The sequence below is a fragment of the Solea senegalensis genome, linkage group LG4 (genome assembly GCF_019176455.1).
Source record: "Solea senegalensis isolate Sse05_10M linkage group LG4, IFAPA_SoseM_1, whole genome shotgun sequence".
Classification (NCBI taxonomy): domain Eukaryota; kingdom Metazoa; phylum Chordata; class Actinopteri; order Pleuronectiformes; family Soleidae; genus Solea; species Solea senegalensis.
Genome location: NC_058024.1, coordinates 23,883,257 through 23,904,011, shown reverse-complemented (window position 1 = coordinate 23,904,011; position 20,755 = coordinate 23,883,257). Strand labels below are relative to the sequence as shown.

The 20,755-nt window shown below is 38.8% G+C and overlaps 3 protein-coding genes across 3 annotated transcripts; 2 read left to right on the top strand and 1 right to left on the bottom strand.

Annotated features, from left to right (window-relative positions):
• The first annotated feature begins 2,316 nt into the window (after positions 1–2,316).
• LOC122768077 (green-sensitive opsin) lies at positions 2,317–8,904 on the top strand. Its single transcript, XM_044023774.1, has 5 exons — positions 2,317–3,393; positions 3,753–3,921; positions 4,617–4,782; positions 6,132–6,371; positions 7,811–8,904. Exons 1-5 carry the CDS (start codon positions 3,030–3,032, stop codon positions 7,907–7,909), a joined length of 1,038 nt encoding a protein of 345 aa, XP_043879709.1. The 5' UTR covers positions 2,317–3,029; the 3' UTR covers positions 7,910–8,904.
• Positions 8,905–11,110: 2,206 nt separating this feature from the next.
• Positions 11,111–13,115, bottom strand: LOC122768075 (green-sensitive opsin-like). The gene is made up of 5 exons (XM_044023772.1): positions 12,661–13,115; positions 12,403–12,571; positions 12,120–12,285; positions 11,772–12,011; positions 11,111–11,678 (listed from the first exon to the last, which is right to left on the bottom strand). The coding sequence occupies exons 1-5, from the start codon at positions 13,043–13,045 to the stop codon at positions 11,571–11,573; spliced, it is 1,068 nt and encodes a 355-aa protein (XP_043879707.1). The 5' UTR covers positions 13,046–13,115; the 3' UTR covers positions 11,111–11,570.
• Positions 13,116–17,192: 4,077 nt separating this feature from the next.
• On the top strand, positions 17,193–20,335 carry LOC122768076 (green-sensitive opsin-like). The gene is made up of 5 exons (XM_044023773.1): positions 17,193–18,755; positions 18,863–19,031; positions 19,126–19,291; positions 19,439–19,678; positions 19,770–20,335. Exons 1-5 carry the CDS (start codon positions 18,371–18,373, stop codon positions 19,866–19,868), a joined length of 1,059 nt encoding a protein of 352 aa, XP_043879708.1. The 5' UTR covers positions 17,193–18,370; the 3' UTR covers positions 19,869–20,335.
• Positions 20,336–20,755: the final 420 nt, after the last annotated feature.

The following is a 20,755-nucleotide window of genomic DNA, read 5'->3' as shown; positions in this document are numbered from 1 at the left end:
TAGGAAATTATTATATAGCGTATTCTTATCAGAACATCATTTCCCATTATATAAAAAAGCATATAGGTCACTGTGAAGTCAATGGTTACTATATAAAACTGCTGGTGTTTGTAATCCAGTTAACTAATCTAACGCCACTGTGTAAAAGAACAAATATCCAATAATTTCCAAATTTGCTCATAACAAAAAACTTTTTTTTAATGGAAATTGTGCATATCACCTGGGCTCAGTCACTCTTAGGTTAATAAGGTCATTTACTTTTGAATCTCTAATGATATAAGCCCATTTTCCTCATCAAAGACTCAGTCCTGCTTTAAAGTGATAACCTAAACAAGCTGTGGCCAAAATGTAAAAAAAGAAAAAAGATTGGCCTGAATTTAAATTTTAAAAATTCTCAGGTCAGTTGGTGCTAATTTTGTGACCTTTGACCCGTTTTGATCAATAATTGATGTGTTTACATATTTTATTTTGCCAGCACTTTCATTTTTTAGGTTTGCCTTCAAGCAAAAAACAATTCATGTGAGATTTGTGTCTCCTTGAAACAAGACACAACCTCAACCTTGTTTAAAAAAAAGTAACTTTTACTCTGAGTGAATTTTAAACAGGCTACATTTTTACGTTTTAATTTAAATTGAGTGCATTTTAGACCAGTATTTTTACTTATGCTTAAATAAAATGTGATATGTGAAAAATAGGGGTACTTTTACTTGAGCAGAATGTTTCAGTACTCTTTCCACCTCTGATCAATTGGTAGTGTTTTCTTTATCATGGTACAATGGAGACTTCACAGTGAATTAGACAGTTTTTGGTGAAAAAACAACATTTTTAATATAATATCATTCAGATTAATGTAACCCACTGTATTCAGACAAATGGTTTAATATCTTATACAAAAAAGTCCCAACTCAAATAGATCAACTATTTTACCCACTGTGGAAAAGGCAAAGACAGGAAACACTAACACTTGTGCTGTAATTGATGTAATTGACAAATTGAATACATGGTGCTCAGCTACTGAGCCAGTTAACTAAAGTGGTGTTACAGTGAGGTGATGAGTGTCGCCGCTAACAAGGTTAATTTAAATTCATTAACTTGTTAAAAAACACAGTTTATGGGAGAATGTCATTCAGGTCATGGTAAATCCTAACTAAACAGAGCTGAATGTAACTTTTCTACCCTTAAAGCACAGTCAGGAACACCTAATGACGTGAAATTCAACTTCAGATAATTACAGGAAACAAGCCTTGTTCTGAGTTTTGAATGAAACCTACAATTCTTTGCCCGGGACTCTAAGCAATTGCCCTCTTAATATATTCTGGAACAGCCCTGCATGGAACACTTATTCTGTGGGTTCTTGGTTTATTCTGTAATTTTTTTTTAGGGGAGAAAATTTTGATTTTTTTCTTTGGAGAAAAGCCATTAATTTACACAGCAGTGTCTGTTCAATTGCAGCAACTGATATCATTTGCAAGCCAATAATAATAATGAGTTAATTACTTTTGACTTAATTAAATTAGAACATAATCCCAATTATCTACTGGGAGCGACACAGTATCTGGCGGCACAATAAATGGATTAACCTGAGTGGACCTACGGAAACTACAACTCACCTATTTGCACTTGTAATTTATATATAAACAGTTTTAATTGTACATGGCCTACACTTGTTAATTATTGCAGTGTCACTGGAGTCATGTAGGAAAAAAAGATGAATACATGATGGATGTGTGGATGTTGAAAACAAAGCCCACGCCTTCCCATACATGTGCTCCTCTTTTTCTTAATTCCTTCAGATTTTTCTTCTAACCACAGTGAAGTACTTAGATCAACATTTTCTTTTAATGTGCTCTGTGAGTAAAATGATTACATTATTTACACTATTTGTGACATACACAAAAATGTATATCACTCATATTTGAATGACTGTGCTGTACGTCTTATTCAGAGAGGGGAATGTAGTAGGTGGGCGTATAACAAAATATTTTTTTTATTTTTATACATTTCTTGGGTTAAATGCCATGCAGGTTGTTCAGCACATACCTTGTATTTGGTTGTTTTGTTTATATATTGTCAAAGGAGGAGGAGGAGAAAATGGCAGAGATATACCTTAACCTTTAGAACACAGAGCATTCCGGCTAATTTTTTCCATTACTATGTTCAATCGTGCAGTATATAATAGTAATATAGAGTGTCTTATATCCTCAGCACGACCTAGGCAATCTGATGAAAATATATATATTTTTTTTACCAACTGTATAAACACACCTGAGCAAAAAGTATATTAATATAAGAATATTTCACCATTCAAAGTTCACTTGGCTGGTTTTTATGACCAAAAAGAAAAGTTGTTAAGTTGTTGTGGCTGCAGCAAACCTTCACCATGCACTTGCTGCCCTCTGGAATCCTATTAGGCTTTTCTTAGTTGAATTAACTAAACAAATTATAGGGAACTGACTGAGTGTTTGTTTAACAGTGTTTAGGAAATAATCACATTTTGTTCACTTAAACATTCTTCGTTCACTTAAAATTATGCTCATATTTGGAAAGTCGTTCACGAGCAGATGGAGCAGACATGGCGAGGGACAATAGACATGAAAATAGGACGACCAGAGACCAGAGAGCAACTTGATAGACATTAGCAACTACAACTAATAATTATAGTTATAGAGACAGTGTGGCCAAAGAATAGGTTTTTTTCCACAAACAAGAGTGAGGTGGTAGAAGTCAAGAGAAAAGCATTTGCAAACAAAAAGCCTTGTGACATAATTCATGCCATATATGCAAAGTGCATCACTTTAGTAAGTATCGCCATTTAAGCGACACACGATGTAGTGACAATAAGCTAACGATTATCTGGGGTTAGCATGGAATAAAGAGGCTTAAAAGAAAGACTTCCCAATTCTCAATCCCCAAGTAATCTACTTTTTGAATGGTATAAAGCTAACTCTTCGACCTTGCATCCATCGCATGCAGAGAGGTTCAACGTCACATTTTGCAACACCTCAGGTCTGTCGTTTCATTAAGAGAAGATGGAGAATGGCACAGAGGGCAAGAACTTCTACATCCCCATGAACAACCGGACGGGGCTTGTGAGGTCTCCTTATGAATATCCACAGTTCTACCTGGGGGAGCCAATTTTATTCAAACTTCTTGCTGTCTACATGTTCTTCCTGATCTCCACTGGCTTACCCATCAACGGTCTCACTCTGTTGGTCACAGCTCAGAACAAGAAGCTACGACAGCCTCTCAACTTCATCCTCGTCAACCTGGCTGTGGCCGGCCTCATCATGGTCTGCTTTGGCTTCACCATCACGTTCATAACGTCAATCTATGGCTATTTTGTCTTTGGACCAATGGGTTGCGCCATTGAGGGATTCATGGCCACGCTGGGAGGTACGGTGTTGCTGCATGTTGTTGTAGAAACGTCTTTATTTGACTTTAGGTGTATTCAAATATATCGACAGTCATGTAGAAGGTTCTTGAGGTGGCCCTGAACATTATTGTACAACTAAACAGTGGGGAAAATTGGGGAAGATTGTGCACAATGAAGCATCTTCTATCATAAATTCACAACAATGAACTTAAGTGGCAGTTAGAAGAAAACATTTAAATATAACCTAAATATTCCTCTCTCCTCTTGTTTTGTGTAGATGTACATGATACATGCTGGAGTCACATACCTAAGATATACATGATATAACCTATGCAGGGCTCATAAAGACAGGATTCTGCATCTCACTCTGTGTATACAGGTCAAGTTGCTCTCTGGTCTCTGGTCGTCCTGGCTGTGGAGCGATACATTGTCGTCTGCAAACCAATGGGAAGCTTCAAGTTCACTGGAACTCATGCAGGAGTGGGAGTTGGTTTCACCTGGATCATGGCTCTCGCTTGTGCCGTCCCTCCACTGGTTGGCTGGTCCAGGTAAAAGGAATTATCCATCGAAAACAAACAAAAAAAACCTTCCTAGAAACAGCGCTCACATTTCAACACGTACAATTGTATCACTGTTACTGTCTATGTGTTCTCTTTAAAGCAACTATATGTAACTTTTAGTGGGCGACAGCAGCAACTTTCCAAGACACGGTGCCTAGTGCACTTCGCATGGCAGGAACAGAATGGAAATGAAAGAGGCACATGTCTCGCTCCCACTCTCTCTGTACTTTGATTTTGAAGACCATAGAAGTGGAAATCTCGTTTGAGAAATAAATAGAAGTGAGATGGTGCCATTGTTGAGAGGATTTTTGGCTGCTTCAACCACTGATACCATTTGTTTGGTTCCACTGGTTTCCAAAAGATCACACTTGCAAAGAAATGGCACCTGGAGCTTTTACCTTGAATCAAAGCACAAAAAGAAAATCTGCTTTTGCTGTCACTGTATGGAAATTTAAAATGAAATCTGACACTAAAAGCTTTTACTCGGACATTGTTCAAGAGAACCGGCTGAACTCTTATGACCTTGGCAATTGAATATGAACAGAAACATGAAGATGACAGGTTTCCTTGTGTCCCAAATGTACGATAGTGGAACATTTATTATCTTTAAAGTAGTCTTCCCACAGCTCATTCATTGCTCGTGCTGAATATTTCTGCTGCTGTGCCTCTCTGACCTCACACAGGTATATTCCTGAGGGTCTCCAGTGCTCTTGTGGACCAGACTACTACACTTTGGCCCCAGGCTTCAACAACGAGTCATATGTCATGTACATGTTCATCTGCCACTTCTGCTTCCCAGTTGGAACCATCTTTTTTACATATGGGAGCCTTGTGCTGACAGTCAAAGCTGTGAGTGTCACTTTATTCACTGTACTATTAGTTACCCTTTATATAAAGTGTATATATAAATGAGATGGATTCACATTGTACCAGTTTGCTCTTATGCTGTTTATTTAGACTTTTGAAAGAGAAAGAGTGTAGTTTACTTTTCAATAATATGAAATGTATAAATGCTACTTTTGTGAAAGGTTACCAAACTGAAGTAGAAAAATAAATCTTCACATAGTCAAGCATATTAAGGAAAAAAAAACATGTATAACAAAGGCATTTCATAACATACACATTGCAATGACCAGTGAACAGTGGTGTACTCTATAAGCAGGTATGGCTACAAAAGGGCCAGGATTTCTGTATAGCTACTTAAAACTGTGCATTGATACTTATCAACTCCATTTATTGACAGTAATTGAGCTCATTTTCTCTTTGAGTGTGTGTGTGTGGTTTTTATGTGACCACACACACACTCTGGAGACCATTGCACTTTACTGTCCATACACACTAATGCATCACAGAAAAGGACGGAAACCAAGCAAAGTGCTGCCAAACAGCCTGTTCCCGAATCTACACTTTACACTTTAGAGCAAAATGTGTCTGCAGTTTACTGGCAGTGACAGTAGACCACACTACAGTAGACCACTCTACACCACTGCCCAACAATTGGATGAATGCCATGCAAAACTTCAGGCATCAGACATCACACAACATTTGTTGTTTACCCATGATAAACATCCACCCATCTATTTCCTACCGCTTTATTCATAGGCATAGGGCAATAGCATTCATGTCCAGATCCACCTTTAGACCTATTGGTTACAGGGTTCCTCATGTATAAATCACAAAGATATTTAATATAATATTAATATATTTAATAATGATATTCCAGCCACATCACCCCATGATGTAATATGGTCTGGAAGAGGTGGGAACCCACCAAATGATTGATTATTGTTTAAGTCCAGTAAGTGGTTAAGACCAGTAGCGACTCCACCCCTGGTTGATTGTACTCAATTCTATTTGTAAGTCGCTTTGGATTAAAGTGTCTGCTAAATGACATGTAATGTAATGCTATCGCTGATTCATTAGCTGCATTCGTTTATCAGCGGGTGGAGAGTTATCTTTTAGAGGGTTGAGGGTTCAATTTTCCACTTTCAACAGGTGGATGAGTCCCTTTGCAAGACACTTGAACATAAAGTAATGAATTAACTAACCAAAGGAAGTGAGAAAACTGTGAAATCTTTTGTCCAACCAAACAAAAACACTAAATATTATAAAACAGAAAAGTAGTTACATATGTTGAGTGTTGTGTGTACATTTAGCTAACATATTTCCCACTCTCCTGTTAAAATGACATATTTCAGGCTGCAGCTCAGCAGCAAGACTCAGCCTCCACGCAGAAAGCCGAGAAGGAAGTGACACGCATGTGTTTCCTGATGGTGCTAGGCTTCCTTGTGGCCTGGACTCCATACGCAAGCTTTGCGGCATGGATTTTCTTCAACAAGGGTGCTGCCTTCTCAGCCACAGCCATGGCCATCCCTGCCTTCTTCTCAAAGAGCTCAGCTATATTCAATCCTGTTATCTATGTGCTGATGAACAAACAGGTCAGTTTATTACTGTGCAGCTATCACCACACACACACACACACACACTCCAAGCAAGTGAAACAGATGTAGCATGCACAGAAAAGCCATTACTTTATTTAAGATAAATACATACATTTAAATTAATTCGCTTTTACATTAAATCAAATTAAATAATAAGTGGTCTTTCTACGTGGAGTAAGCATGCATGTTTTCTTCAGGTTCTCCGGTTTCCTCCCACAGTCCAAAAACATGCAGAGTTGGATATAAATAAATAAGTAAACCAAAAGCTCTGCATGTAACAAATACCGTGTGTGTTAAATGGCTATTAACTATTAAGCCAATGGCTAAAGTCAGGATCATCTGTGTTTACTGCTAGGGGATAATCAAGTGTCCTGCAAGAGAAGCATGAACACAGGCACAAGCTTACAATTCAAAATATGTTGTTTTGATCAAAGCAACGACAATGAGCAAACAGGACACATTCGTTTTGAAATCCATTTAAATAGTACATAATCTAATGCATTATTTAAATGCAGTATACAGTTTATAAGTGGGCTCCTACCTACCAACTAAGGTTATATAATAGTTTTGTATTTTTTATTAGTTTTAGTTTTTATTTTGTTTTGACTTTTTGTCAAAACATACATTTCTTTAAAGTCGTTTTTAGAGAGGGTTTGCTAGTTTTTAGTTTTAGTTTTTAGTTTTTTTTAGTCTTTAGTTTTAGTTTTTTGTAAATGCTTAGTTTTATTTTTGTTTTTATTAGTATTAGTGTTAGTTTTTTGTAAATGCTTAGTTTTATTTTTGTTTTTATTAGTATAAGTGTTAGTTTTTGTATTTTTGCCAGGTGCAAGACTCAAAAACGTCATGTTGTGTCATAAAAACTCAACAAAAGATGCCATTTTAACCCTCAGTGCTCACACGGCACAGATCTGTGCCGCAGGTGCACCCTTGTCAATTAACAAAGACTGAAAACTAAGCACATTTTCGCTACAATTTTAATTAGTTTTTTAAAACACACAATTCAGTTTCAGTTAGTCATCGTTTTTTGAACTCTAGTTTTTATTTTTATTTCACTTAACGAAAATGTTTTTTCAGTTTTCGTTTTCGTTATTTTGTTAGTTTTCATTAACGATAATAACCTTGGCAGTAAGGTTATTATGGTTACAGGTATGACGTTATAGTTTCTTGTAATGTTTTCCTGTTTTCTTTATTATTGTTATATCATAATCTTCCACCATTTTTGGTTTCTATGTCCTCCATTTTTTTGGAATATTATATGTGAATGAAATTATACTGCTTATAAGAACGTTTTCTTTCTAATGAACAAATTTGTAACGCTTATATGAAACTGAACTGTTTCATATAAGAACTGTTTTTATCTCACCATGTTCCCCAAATGAGGGTTTCTTATTGTGAAATATCTAATTTGGTATTGATTTTGTTTTCTCCTTTTTCAGTTTCGTAGCTGCATGCTCTCTGCAGTTGGCATGGGCAATTTGGTTGAAGATGAGACCTCAGTATCGACCAGCAAGACAGAAGTGTCCTCAGTCTCCTAAGAATAAAAACTTGACTTCTCTGAACACCCTCTCTCCTTGTGTCCTCCATTCTGAACAACTCACATGGAAAGGATATGGATACAAACAAACAATCAACAAATGGAGATTAATCTCAGGTCACAGATCCATGGCAGAATTTATCTGTGCATACTCTTTTTTTTTTTAGTGTTTGAGTGTGTGTGTGTGTGTGTGTGTTTGTGTACTTGTGAACCAGTACAACAGGGGACCTCGGTGTCGTTACACACTCACAAAGAGGGGACGCCACGTTGAACAGGGGACATTTTTCAAGTCCCGTTAGTCATGGTAAAAGACCTTTAAAGTAATTTTCTATGCTATTGTTTTTATTTAAAAATGACAAGAAACACAAGTCCCCTGTTAGTCAGTGAAGAATGACAGTCCACTATTAGCCTGGTTAACATGTATGTTTGTCTGTGTGTGTGGGTGGGTGGTTCAATCGGGACTCAACATCTGAACAAAACCCAATAGAATGTACAGTATCACAAATCTTGACAGATGATTGTAAAGCATCTTTGTCTGGATGAGTGAGCAGGTAAATCACCTTTGTATGAATATGATGTGACATTTGTTTGTTTGGGTCATTTCATTTTGTATATATTTATAAATGAAAAAAGTGTAGAAATTATGTATTAAATGCATGCATGAAAAGACCTTTTGTTGTTTTTGTCCAAATGTTACAATGATTTACAACATCTGTAAATGTTTTTGTGATCATTTTACATCATCAATCGCTAGATTGGGGTCTTCTACAGTGGAACATAAGGTGAATTTTGTGGATTTTGTTTCCATTTAGAGATAAATAGACAGCCCATAAGGGTGGATGGCAATATGACAGCTGGCATCATCCGGTAGAATCCTGGTTGTATGTTACATCTCTGAACTTGCAGTTGGAAAACCTCAACATGGCGCTGCTCTGTAGCGACCAATCTGTACCAGAAACCTTATTTGTTCTACATAAATGCAGCTACTTTCTGTTATGAATGCTGTGTGTGGGGTTATTGTTATGGTGAAGGTGAAGGTTTAGATAGGATGTAGTTATAGAATGTGTAAAACAAATCAGTTACAGATTGGGTAGTGACATGATTGAAAACATGGTACAGATTCTTATAGGTGACTAGGTATATCTGGGGGAAGGGTCCCCTGTCACACCTCTCACTCACGGCACACCCCTTTTTATAAGCCCAACCCTGATTCTACCCATAATCCTAACCTGTGTGACCTCCGTGGTCAACATTGATACCACACTTTTCTTGTCTTAGTGACTGCTGAAAGCACTCTACACCAGGGTTTCCTAAATTTCCTTAATGGGGACCCACTTTTTGAAGATGGCAACCTTCCATGACCCAAATCACAATATAAATTGTGACAAAAGCACTCGTGTGCTCTATCATCTGGTTGCTTTCCTGACTCTCTTAAAGGGCCAGAGTGACCCCCCTCCTTATAAAACCCACCCTCGACCCATCTGAAGTAAATAACTACAGACCTGTCTCTCTTCTTCCTTTTCTTTCCAAAACTCTGGAGCGTGCTTTCTTCAATCAACTCTCTTCCTACCTTCACCGGAACAACCTTCTCAATCCTCATCAGTCTGGTTTTAAGGAGGGTCACTCAACCGAAACTGCACTTCTTACCGTACTCTCTTCCTATCTTCAAGACCGAACATACAGAGTAACCTGGAGAGGGTCTGTGTCGGAACCCTGTCCTCTAACTACTGGGGTCCCTCAGGGTTCTGTCCTGGGCCCTCTCCTCTTCTCTCTGTACACCAACTCTCTTGGTTCTGTCATTCACTCTCATGGTTTTTCCTATCAAGGTACGCCAATGACACCAAACTCGTTCTCTCTTTTCCCCGCTGCAAAACACACGTAACGGATCTCTGAGTTTCTTTTTCTCCCAGGAAAGGGTTCTCCCACCACAGATCTGACCATCACCCTTGACAACTCTGTGGTAGCTCCTTCTCATACCGCAAGGAACCTGGGTGTGACACTTGATGACCCTCACTGCCAACATTGCTGCAACAGCTCGATCTTGCAGATGTGTTGCACAACATCAGAAGGATACGTCCTCTTCTAACCCAGAAGGCGGCACAGGTTCTGGTCCAGGCTCTTGTCATCTCGCGCTTGGACTACTGCAACTCCTTCTTGGCTGGTCTCCCTGCGTGTGCCATACGACCTCTGTCGCTCATCCAGAATGCAGCAGCTCGACTAGTCTTCAACTTACCAAAATTCTTTCATACTACACCACTCCTCTGCTCCCTTCACTGGCTTCCTGGAGCTGCTCGCATCCGCTTCAAGACTCTAGTGCTGGCATTCCTTGCTACAAACGGATCCAGTGCAGCCTACATCCAGGACATGATCAAAACCTACATCCCAGACCGCCCACTCCGCTCTGAATTGGCAAACCGGCTTGCTGCCCCCTCACTGAGAGGATCGTAGAGGCATTCACCGAACTCAAGACTGTTCGCTGTCCTAGCTCCCAAATGGTGGAACGAGCTCCCTATCGACATCCAAACAGCAGAAAGCCTCCACATCTTCCGCCGCCAACTAAAAACACTTTTCTTTCGACTCTACCTTGACTAAGACAACGACAGCGACAAAAAAAAAACAAAAAAGCCAAGCACTTACTTGTACATCGCACTAATGAATAGCACTTTATAGTTTGGCTTACTTGAAGCACTTACTTACTTCTAGATGTTGCTTGTGCCCAAATGTTTAAATGCACTTATTGTAAGTCACTTTGGATAAAAGCGTCTGCTGTTATGTAATGTAATGAAGTTACTTATTGAAACCTTGAATTCTGTACTCTGTCTCACAACTATACTGTAATGTATATTATTTTGTATATTGTATGTGTGTTTTAGCATAATCGTGTTTCTTATTCACTATAAAACACAATTAGTGTTTCCTATGCCAGGAGATGTAAGGCTAAAAAGATTTGCAACACTGTTCTGATCCTTGGTCCTTTCAGTGTTAATCAGATTAACCTGAACTTCACTACAGTCTGCTTTTCTTGGAACTGTCATAATCAGGTAACTGTGATGACATGATTCTAAGCCTTCTGACCCTAACCCTGACACTCTCTACAAACTGGAGTCAAAAGCATTTGGTGGACAGCATGTGAGACGTTACTTTCTTTTCACTAAAAACAAACAAAAACACACATTTTTACAGCAAGATGAATGAAACCAACTCAGTGTCAACTCGTTTTCATGCATGCATTTATTTATCTATGTTACTTTTATATATATACAGTGTTTACAATTCATGATGACCAACTCAACATGTGACAAAAATAGAATTCACCTTGTATATAGTTGCTCTTTTTTCAAACTTCTGTACAAAATATGCTCCCATTGATGTATGAAAAAAGCAAAAAAGTGGCATTTGGGACATATGATTGCATTTTATGGTGCCAGAAAACTTAAAGATTGCAGAGGTGAGCATCCATATACAGGTGTTGACAGAATTTTTGCATTGATTTTGAATTCATATTGATTTTCAACATCCTTAAAAAAGAAAGATGAAAAAAAAATGGAGTTCATTTGTTTGTTCCTGGAGCCGTTCACAGTGTAGTTCAGGCACCTGAACTTATTCATATTCCAGACTGAAGAGGGAGTAGAAAGTAAAACATCCAGGGCGATGAAAAAGTGTCATGATGCTGTGGAGACAGAAGACACTTCTGTTTTGCTGGCAGAAACTGAGGTCTCATCTTGCACCATGCCACCCATTCCAATAGCGCCCAGCATGCAGTTACGGAACTGAAAAGGAGCAAAAAAAATATATGTAACTATATTGAATGTTGGGTTTAAACATTGTAAAATGAAGACTGGAGCGTGTTCATTGTAACCAACCTGTTTGTTGAACAGCACATAGATGACTGGGTTGTACAGAGCTGAGCTCTTTGCAAAGAAGGCAGGGATGGAAGCAGTCAGGGCAGTGAAGGATGCTCCCTTATTCATGAAGATCCAGCCGGTGAAAGTGGCATATGGTGTCCAAGCGACCAGGAAGCCAATGACCATCAGGACGCACATGCGTGTCACTTCCCTCTCAGCCTTCTGAGTGGACTCTGACTCCTGCTGCTGAGCTGCTGCCTGAAAGTGTTTGAGGCAACAAAGAATTCATCAGAATTCCGGTGTCACACCGACATAGAAATGTTGATCTACACTGTGAACATCACATTGATTTAAGATCTCACGTACAGCTTTAACTGTCAACACAAGACTTCCATAGGTGAAGAAAATGAGGAAGACGGGAATGAAGAAGTGGACAACAAACATGTAGATGACATATGACTCGTTGTTGAAGCCTGGAGCCAGAGTGTAGTAGTCAGGTCCGCAGGAGCACTGCATGCCCTCGGGGAGGTATCTGTGTTCAATACAACAAGAGCCATTAACTCCAGCCACTCAACTAACCTCGTACACATACCTTTACATTTTGATCTCCTTATTTATTGTCAAGTGAAAGACCCAAATGTGATTTTACCTGGACCAGCCAAACAGTGGGGGTCCGGCGCATGCGAAAGCCATGATCCAGGTGAAAGCGACTCCAGCTGCTGCGTGAGCACCAGAGAACTTGAAGCTTCCCATGGGTTTGCAGACGACAATGTATCTCTCCACAGCCAGGACGACCAGAGACCAGAGAGCAACTTCACCTGTGGAGAGAACAAAGAGCATCTTTTTGGTGATCTTCATACTGGGGGGAAAAATATTAGATGATCTGAAAGTCAAGTTCATATTTTACCTCCAAGTGTGGCCATGAACCCTTCAACTTGGCAGGCAGTGGCTCCAAGAATAAAGTAGCCATTGAAAGCAGAGGTGATTGTGATGGTGAATCCAAAGCAGCACATGATGAGTCCAGCCACAGCCAAGTTGACCAGGATGTAGTTGAGAGGTTGGCGGAGTTTCTTGTTCTGGGCCGTGACGAGCAAGGTCAGTCCGTTGATGGGGGTTCCAGTGCAGATCAGGAAAAACATGTAGCACGCTAGTAATTTGTACATCATGGGGTCTACCATGTAATACTGAGGATATTCAAAAGGACTTCTAACAATCCCACTCCTGTTGGACATGGGGACGTAGAAGTTCTTGCCCTCTGTGCCATTTGGCTCGATTCCTCCATCCCATACCATCTTGGCTTGCCTGGTGTTCTACTGAGCTTCCTGACTTGCAAAACCTAGTAACTGATGGACACGAGAGTCAGAGTTGAGCAGAGTGATTTTTATACCTCACCACTAACCCAATCTTCAAATTGCCGAAATGGGATTACGGGATTGTGAGGTAGTACAGGAGGTAAAAGAGGCCGATAATTAATCTTAACATCCTGGCTTGAAAGGCCAGGGCACAAAGTAATTTGCTCCACTTAACAGATGAATTGTGTTAATCCTAATTCAAGATGAATATGTGCAGTTGACATGTTTCCTGTCAACTGTATTTTAAATGATTCAGTGTGGGATAATCATGGCGTTGTTTTGAGTCTATGTACATTTATCACCAGTCATGCATCGACTGATGTCTTCAAAATCCTATACTTAAACCTCACTGTTTTCTGTCTAGCCTAATTTCAGTGAAACCTCCAGGAGCGTTGACTGTCAGTTTTCATACCTTCAGTTCAATCTCCATTTATTGATTGTTCAACAAATACATTCCAACCATCAGCATCTGATTCCATTTGAAAGACTGCCTGTGTGTGCTTATCCTGACTGGATTAACCTCAGTGCCTCATCTGCAGTGACCTTGTTGTAACGTAGCAAACGCTTATAGTTATGGACTACAAAGGAAGCTTCTACAATGGTCTTGATCTGCTTGATTGTGCTCAATAAGTTGGTTGGTTGTGCTCAATAAATTAAATTTTGTACTTTTATTTATGGTGTTTGTTTGTTTGATCTAGTTTTGGTTAATGTTGTTTTCTTGCTTTTTATATTTGGACTTGCTTGACACATTAAATGTATTTTTTTTATCTCTCTGTTTCATGTAGATTTTTGCTTTCATAGTTGCTTGTCCTTGCTTATTGCCCTTCTAACTTAAAGTATCCCAGGTGGCACACAATTTGTCTTCCTTAGCGCCGGGCAAATTAAGCGGAGGACTTACAGCACCTTAAGGTCATTAACAAATTGTTCCTGCTTACCTCAACCAGTTGTAAACTTGAAATCTAATTGTGTTAATTTAAGAAAGAAAATAAGGCAATTAACGGGTAATTGTGCACGTCCGCGAACAAGCTCCTATGTCCATCCACTTACAGAAGATCCAAACAGTATCATAGAACATTCTCATGTCCAGCAGGACTTTGAGAGTGAGGCCTCTGTAGAGTTATTTGTTAGATTTTTTTATCAAATGTCTGCGTTTGCTTCAATCTGATCTGCAATTGTTCCTGGACTAAGACCAACCTCTTGACTCCATCCTGGTTCAACTGTGGTTAGACTGGTCCTGGTTCATCTTGTACTTGTGTTGTCCAGGGATTCATGGCCATACCTGAAGGTAAAGTGCAAATGGAGGTGTTAGAGATGTGCACCCAAGGTTTCTTATGACTTTGAAATAATCTCTGCTGTCTACCAAATTACAGATAATATATAATCGATATATTTGATTGTTTGTGTTTAATATGGCTTTTAAGGCTGGTGCCATGTATAGATGTTAATGAAAAATACACTGATTGTTTTATGAAATAAGCGAAAGTTAAAACTGTTATGGGCAGCACATCTTCAGATAATATCTCGCAAAGGAAATATCGGGATACAAAGCTTTAACCCTTAGAACACAGAGCCTTTTAGCTGCATTTTTCCATTACTATGTTTAAACATACAGTATAGACAGAGGGTATAAGAATGTGCAACATAGAGTGTCTTATATCCTTTTTTCAGCGCAACCATCATTTATAACTATATTAACACACCTGAGCAAATGTACTCAACATGTTTAAAATCGGATTGAATTTGTGAAATTTGGAAATATGTCACAGTTCAAAGTTCACTTGGCTCTTTTTTTATGTACAAAAAGAAAAGAAAAGCGGTCTATGTCACAATCATTGCTACCTTATATCACTACTAAAAATGTCACATAAAATTAATCATAACATTGACTCAACAACACGTAAGAAGACTAAAAAACACATTTTTAAAGCCTGAATGTGTGATCTTTTTTTTTTTACTGAAGTTTAGCAGGCAGAACACCCCCAGGATGTCCATATAAAGAGTTGTGTATTATTCATATGGCAAATTACCATAAGTGTAGATGTGGCACAGGTCCGTGCCGAGTGAGCACAAAGGGTTAAAGGTGCAATATGTAACAATTTAGGGAGGTATACTGACAGAAATTGGAATACCACCTATAAGATAAAATCTTTTTTTTTTTGGTTTTCCTAGTCTTAAAATAATCCTGATGTAGTTATGTGAAATGTTTTTCATTTTGAAAAATCAGAAAAATCAACAAATGTATGGTTATTTCATGTGTATTGAACATCACCGTACAGGTTTTAAGTCAAAATCAAACCACCTCTTGCTTGTGTATATGTATTGATGTTGACAATGTTTAAATTGAATATATTTCATGTGTAGAACTTTTAACAGTATCAGAAATCTTTACTTTCTATTATGATATGCGAATAAATCAGAATACTCTGTGAATATATTAGATTTGAGAACTCATTTTACAGCTTTGATGTGCTTGACAGTAAAGTCCAAATGGAAATGGAAATGGTGGGAGATTAAAGTTTAGTGTATGCCCGAAAGGTATAGGACCTTTGTCTTAACTATCAATAAAGTAATTTACCCTGAACATTTCTTCCTGTTTGTTTTTGGTTTAAAGTTTGGACAAAAAACAACTTGTAAAAATTCTGACCAATAAACCAGAAGTCATTGCTTCTTCTGTCCCTGTAACTAATAACTTTTGTTTTGTAGGTCACATGAGTGTGAAGAACATAATAAATCACAGTCAAAAGAGCGGTGGATGACACAGACTGTCACACAGAAGCTGTGGTCTTAACTCTCACGTGACGTGTTTGTAATACCGTGGGATTAACCAAGTGTCTGCGACTTATGAGTGTTTGTGGTGTGAACCTTTAATTACTGAAATAACATTACAACATTCTGTACTTAAATATTTGTACAACATTTTAAAAAGGGATAGAGGTTTACTGCTTAATCCTTAAAAAATGATTATTAAACATTTGATCAAAACAGATAAAATATCAGGGGAAACCCAGTTTAAGTAATGAATAATTGTCAAATTATTACCATATACTATTATAGTATATTCCAACAACAGTTAAAATAAATAACTAAATGTAGTCAATGATGCAATACACTATACATTTAACCAGTGTAAAAGTTGTTGTACTTTATTGTATTACTAGTAATACTTTTACTGATTCAAAGTTATCACTGTGGCGTTGCTAAAAATAAATCCTTGACATCACAAAACATAAATGAGGAGATAGGGATAGAGTTATAGTTTTCCAAAAATGACACTGCAAGACATGAACATTTGTATTTCTAACTTTAAATGACTTTCCTAGGCTCCAGTGAATTAGCCTTTCACTAATCCTAATTTATTTGATGATAATATTTTGCATTTTTGTGCCTGCAAATCAACTAGTAAGTATATCAAACAACTGTAGTGGATTAAATTGTTGCCTTCAAATCTTCAAATGCTAAATCTACAGTACACAGTATACACAAGTATACACAATATTTGAGGTTTGAGAGCATTTTTAGTTTGACTTACAGTGTTGACTCCTGCATGTGGTTCATTTGTCTTGTGGGAAGTTGCAATGGAATGTGAGCATCATGGACGGAGAGCGGAGACCGCTGCAGAGGTCATAGAGTACAGCAGTGGTTCTCAAACGTTTTTGTTTCAACTCTCACCAAATGTTCAAAGTATAACATTTATTGAATCAATATTAGAAGAAACGTTTTACTTTTCTTTCAATAATCTGTTGTGCAAATAACATTTTTTCTTAAGCAATACAAATAACCTAAATATTGATTTGTGAGAAAGTCATTTTCAAATAAAAATATGACATGTGCAATTATAACTACAATAGTATAATTTTTGTCAACAAACAATACTTTACCAATATCAATAATTTGCTGTGCGGATAACATTTTTTTTTGTTTTAGCAGTACAAATGCTGTCCCCTGCCAATGTTTTGAGACACAACACACAGAGGTGGAATTTTCTTATCTTGGGTTTTGGTCGTCGTGAATCATTGTTCCGTTCAGCTGACGTTGGCTTGTTGTTAGTCTCCGAAACATTGCACAGTTTTCTCTATTATCCAAACCTTGTCACCAGTGTAGATTTTGTTTTGTCTCTTAAATGAGTCCAGGATGCAGTGAGAACAAAAGTTCTGCCTGCTAAACTTTAGTTAAATAAAAAAAAATAAAAAAATAAAACAGAACTTGCACCCCCCCTGGAAAGTCTCCACGCCCCACCAGGGGGGCCCCGCCCCACAGTTTGAAAAAGGCTGGAGTACAGTATGTGAAGACTTCAGTGCTACAACCAAGTGAAACTGCCTTCAGTTCAACTTCTTCTTGGATAACCATCACTCTGCACAGACAGTTCCTCACTGTGAAAATGCATTGCTATAAATACACCACCTTTCATAACTCCATACGTTCTACACAAACCTGAACGGGCAAAGGTTTAACCGCCAGGAGAGTCAATTACTATTTCCCCTGCACCTCATTCTCTATTTATCTACTGATACTAATCCTGCAAGTGACGCTAAAGACAAACGCTCACTCACTGCAATTTACCTCAACATTGAAAGATGAAAAAGAAAATCACAGCGATCCTCATCCTCTGTCTGTCACCAAGCAAAAAGCAGTCAGTGGGTCAGTGTTAGGAAACATGGAACGCTACTAAGCAGGATATCATTTTGAGCTGAGCAAAGCCACTTCCAGGCTATTACTACATGCATCTGTCCACATATTTATGGTTTATTTAAGGCCATCTTATTCAATATTACTTGAAAATAAAAGAGCAGTTCACAACCTTTCCTGGATAACTGCAAATATCTAGTGGCTTAGTTGTAAATGGCAACTCCATTTATTTTAAATAATTTCATATTATCATATTATATATCATAATTAGGCTGCTATACACAGAACATGAATGGTATTAATGTGGTGTATTTTATATTGCAGCATTTTGTGCTAATCATATAACATAATTAACATAAAGAAAAATGTTGGCTCACTGTTTGCTCAGAGGGAGCTTGACCTTTAAGTGCTTTCTGAAAGTCGATTATAAATCACACCTGAGCTGCCCACTTCCTCACAATCCCTCTGTAATCTAATTTTGCCAATTTGAGGATAACCCTCGCGGGAGGTATAAAACAACACCCAGGAATGGACAAAGCTGCCTGTGTGTGGTGGATTTAACACGACTGGCGACTGCTAGGTTACCTTATATTTTGTTGACGCTATCCATCGACTGAAGCTCCACAAAGGCAACTGAAGATGGGTTGGGACGGAGGATACGAGGCCAATGGCACCGAGGGCAAGAACTTCTACATCCCCATGTCCAACAAGAGTGGGATTGTTAGAAGTCCTTTTGAATATACTCAGTATTATCTAGCAGACCCCATCATGTACAAATTACTAGCGTGCTACATGTTTTTCCTGATCTGCACTGGAACCCCCATCAACGGTCTGACATTGCTGGTAACGGCTCAGAACAAGAAACTCCGCCAACCTCTCAACTACATCCTGGTCAACCTGGCTGTGGCTGGACTCATCATGTGCTGCTTCGGATTCACCATCACCATCACCTCTGCTGTAAATGGCTACTTTGTTCTCGGAGCCACTGCCTGCGCTGTTGAGGGATTCATGGCCACACTCGGAGGTGAGAAAATCGACACTGAAGATATAATGCAGGGGGTTGTGTAGATGAGATGTTTCCCATGGTTCCCACCTCACTGCCAGGTATAAACGAGTATGTTCTGTCCACAGGTGAAGTTGCTCTCTGGTCTCTGGTCGTCCTGGCTGTGGAGAGATACATTGTCGTCTGCAAACCTATGGGAAGCTTCAGGTTCACTGGTGCTCACGCAGCAGCTGGAGTCGTTTTCACCTGGATCATGGCTTTCTCATGCGCCGCTCCTCCACTCTTTGGCTGGTCCAGGTGATTTTTTTTTTCAACTTTATTTTGATAACACTACACATTTATCCAAACTGTTGTAATGAACTGCCTTCATATTCTCACATGTCTCACACAGATACCTCCCCGAGGGCATGCAGTGCTCCTGTGGACCTGACTACTACACTCTGGCTCCAGGCTACAACAACGAGTCATATGTCATCTACATGTTTGTTGTCCACTTCTTCATTCCCGTCTTCCTCATTTTCTTCACCTATGGAAGCCTTGTGTTGACCGTCAAAGCTGTACGTGAAGTTATAATTCCGATGTATTCCCATTATTATTCAAATCTATTTGAAAAGATGTGGTGTGAAGAGAGACTGGGGGCAAGGAATGGATGTTGTGGAACTCATTGTGAATGAACCACTTTCTTATTTGACTGAACTCCTCAGGCAGCCGCTCAGCAGCAGGAGTCAGCATCCACTCAGAAGGCTGAGAAGGAAGTGACACGCATGTGCGTCCTGATGGTCATTGGCTTCCTGGTCGCTTGGACACCATATGCCACGTTCGCCGGCTGGATCTTCTTGAACAAGGGAGCATCCTTCTCTGCGATGACAGCGGCCATCCCTGCCTTCTTTGCAAAGAGCTCAGCTCTGTACAACCCTGTGATCTATGTGCTGTTCAACAAACAGGTCGGTTACAAAAAACACGCTCCTGTCTTTATCTTACAATGTTTAAACGACATTCAATGATTGTTTTGTTTTATTTGTTGCTCCTTTTCAGTTCCGTAACTGCATGCTGGGCGCTATTGGAATGGGCGGCATGGTGGAGGATGAGACCTCTGTTTCTACCAGCAAGACAGAGGTGTCCTCTGTGTCTTAATCGTGACGACTTCCACACATCTTTGGACATTTTACCTCACTGTCTGCATCCGGATTTGAAAAAACATCCCATTCAAAAGAATCTCGAACTTTTGCCAAATGGATTTTTGGATTTGGTGAGCAGACTGTGGACGGAATACTCCAAGGAACGCCACCTCATCTGCGAACATGTATAAACTGTCAAAGTCCATTTTCTGTAAAAGATTATCTTGTACAGATTTTGTGTGTGTGTGTGTGTGAGAGAGAGTGAGTGAGTGAGTGTGAGGTTGAGTAAATTCATTTTCACCGGACAACATGAGATGGTGCTCAAAACACCTCGAACTGTAAACCTGCTGAGATGTGATAACACTGTCTGCTGTCATGGAAGTGTGTTCACACATGATGTGTTTTCAGTATGTTTTACTGGACTTACCAGAGATTATTTTTATGTATTTTATGAGTAGATAATAAATGCATGCATCAAAAGAACTGCACTGGTGTGTTCATTTAAATCTGAATTATGCTTTTTTTTTGTTTCCACAAAGTGTTCATACAAATCGATGCAGCCCACATTTACAACAGAGATTTTCATAATCTGCAAAACCTACAAATTCGGCCCCAGGTCTCTGGATGTAATGAGGAAAAATCGAATTGAAAAATACTTTAACAGGAACAAAAATTGAGATAGTATATCACTGCCTCTTGAAGAAAGGTGAAAATATAAAGGTTACCTGTACATTGCATTCCCATTATGTCCCTCTTAGATAACAGGGGAAGGTCCTTCAAAATTCAAAGCTGCGAAAGTCACTGCAAGTCATTCCACAGTCTGTCTGAACTGACATAGACATGACATTCCACTTTAATCCCTCATTGTAATCCTGTGTGAATCCTCTAAGGGCAGAAGGTATC

Bases quoted from the DNA above. Each gene is read 5' to 3' on its own strand.
- LOC122768077 (XM_044023774.1), top strand. From the start codon at position 3,030: ATGGAGAATGGCACAGAGGGCAAGAACTTCTACATCCCCATGAACAAC. The intron at 3,922-4,616 runs GTAAAAGGAATT...GACCTCACACAG, and splicing joins CCACTGGTTGGCTGGTCCAG to GTATATTCCTGAGGGTCTCC. The intron at 6,372-7,810 runs GTCAGTTTATTA...CTCCTTTTTCAG, and splicing joins ATGTGCTGATGAACAAACAG to TTTCGTAGCTGCATGCTCTC.
- LOC122768075 (XM_044023772.1), bottom strand. From the start codon at position 13,045: ATGGTATGGGATGGAGGAATCGAGCCAAATGGCACAGAGGGCAAGAAC. The intron at 12,286-12,402 runs GTAAAATCACAT...TATTGAACACAG, and splicing joins CCACTGTTTGGCTGGTCCAG to ATACCTCCCCGAGGGCATGC. The intron at 11,679-11,771 runs GTTGGTTACAAT...GCTCCTTTTCAG, and splicing joins ATGTGCTGTTCAACAAACAG to TTCCGTAACTGCATGCTGGG.
- LOC122768076 (XM_044023773.1), top strand. From the start codon at position 18,371: ATGGGTTGGGACGGAGGATACGAGGCCAATGGCACCGAGGGCAAGAAC. The intron at 19,032-19,125 runs GTGATTTTTTTT...TGTCTCACACAG, and splicing joins CCACTCTTTGGCTGGTCCAG to ATACCTCCCCGAGGGCATGC. The intron at 19,679-19,769 runs GTCGGTTACAAA...GCTCCTTTTCAG, and splicing joins ATGTGCTGTTCAACAAACAG to TTCCGTAACTGCATGCTGGG.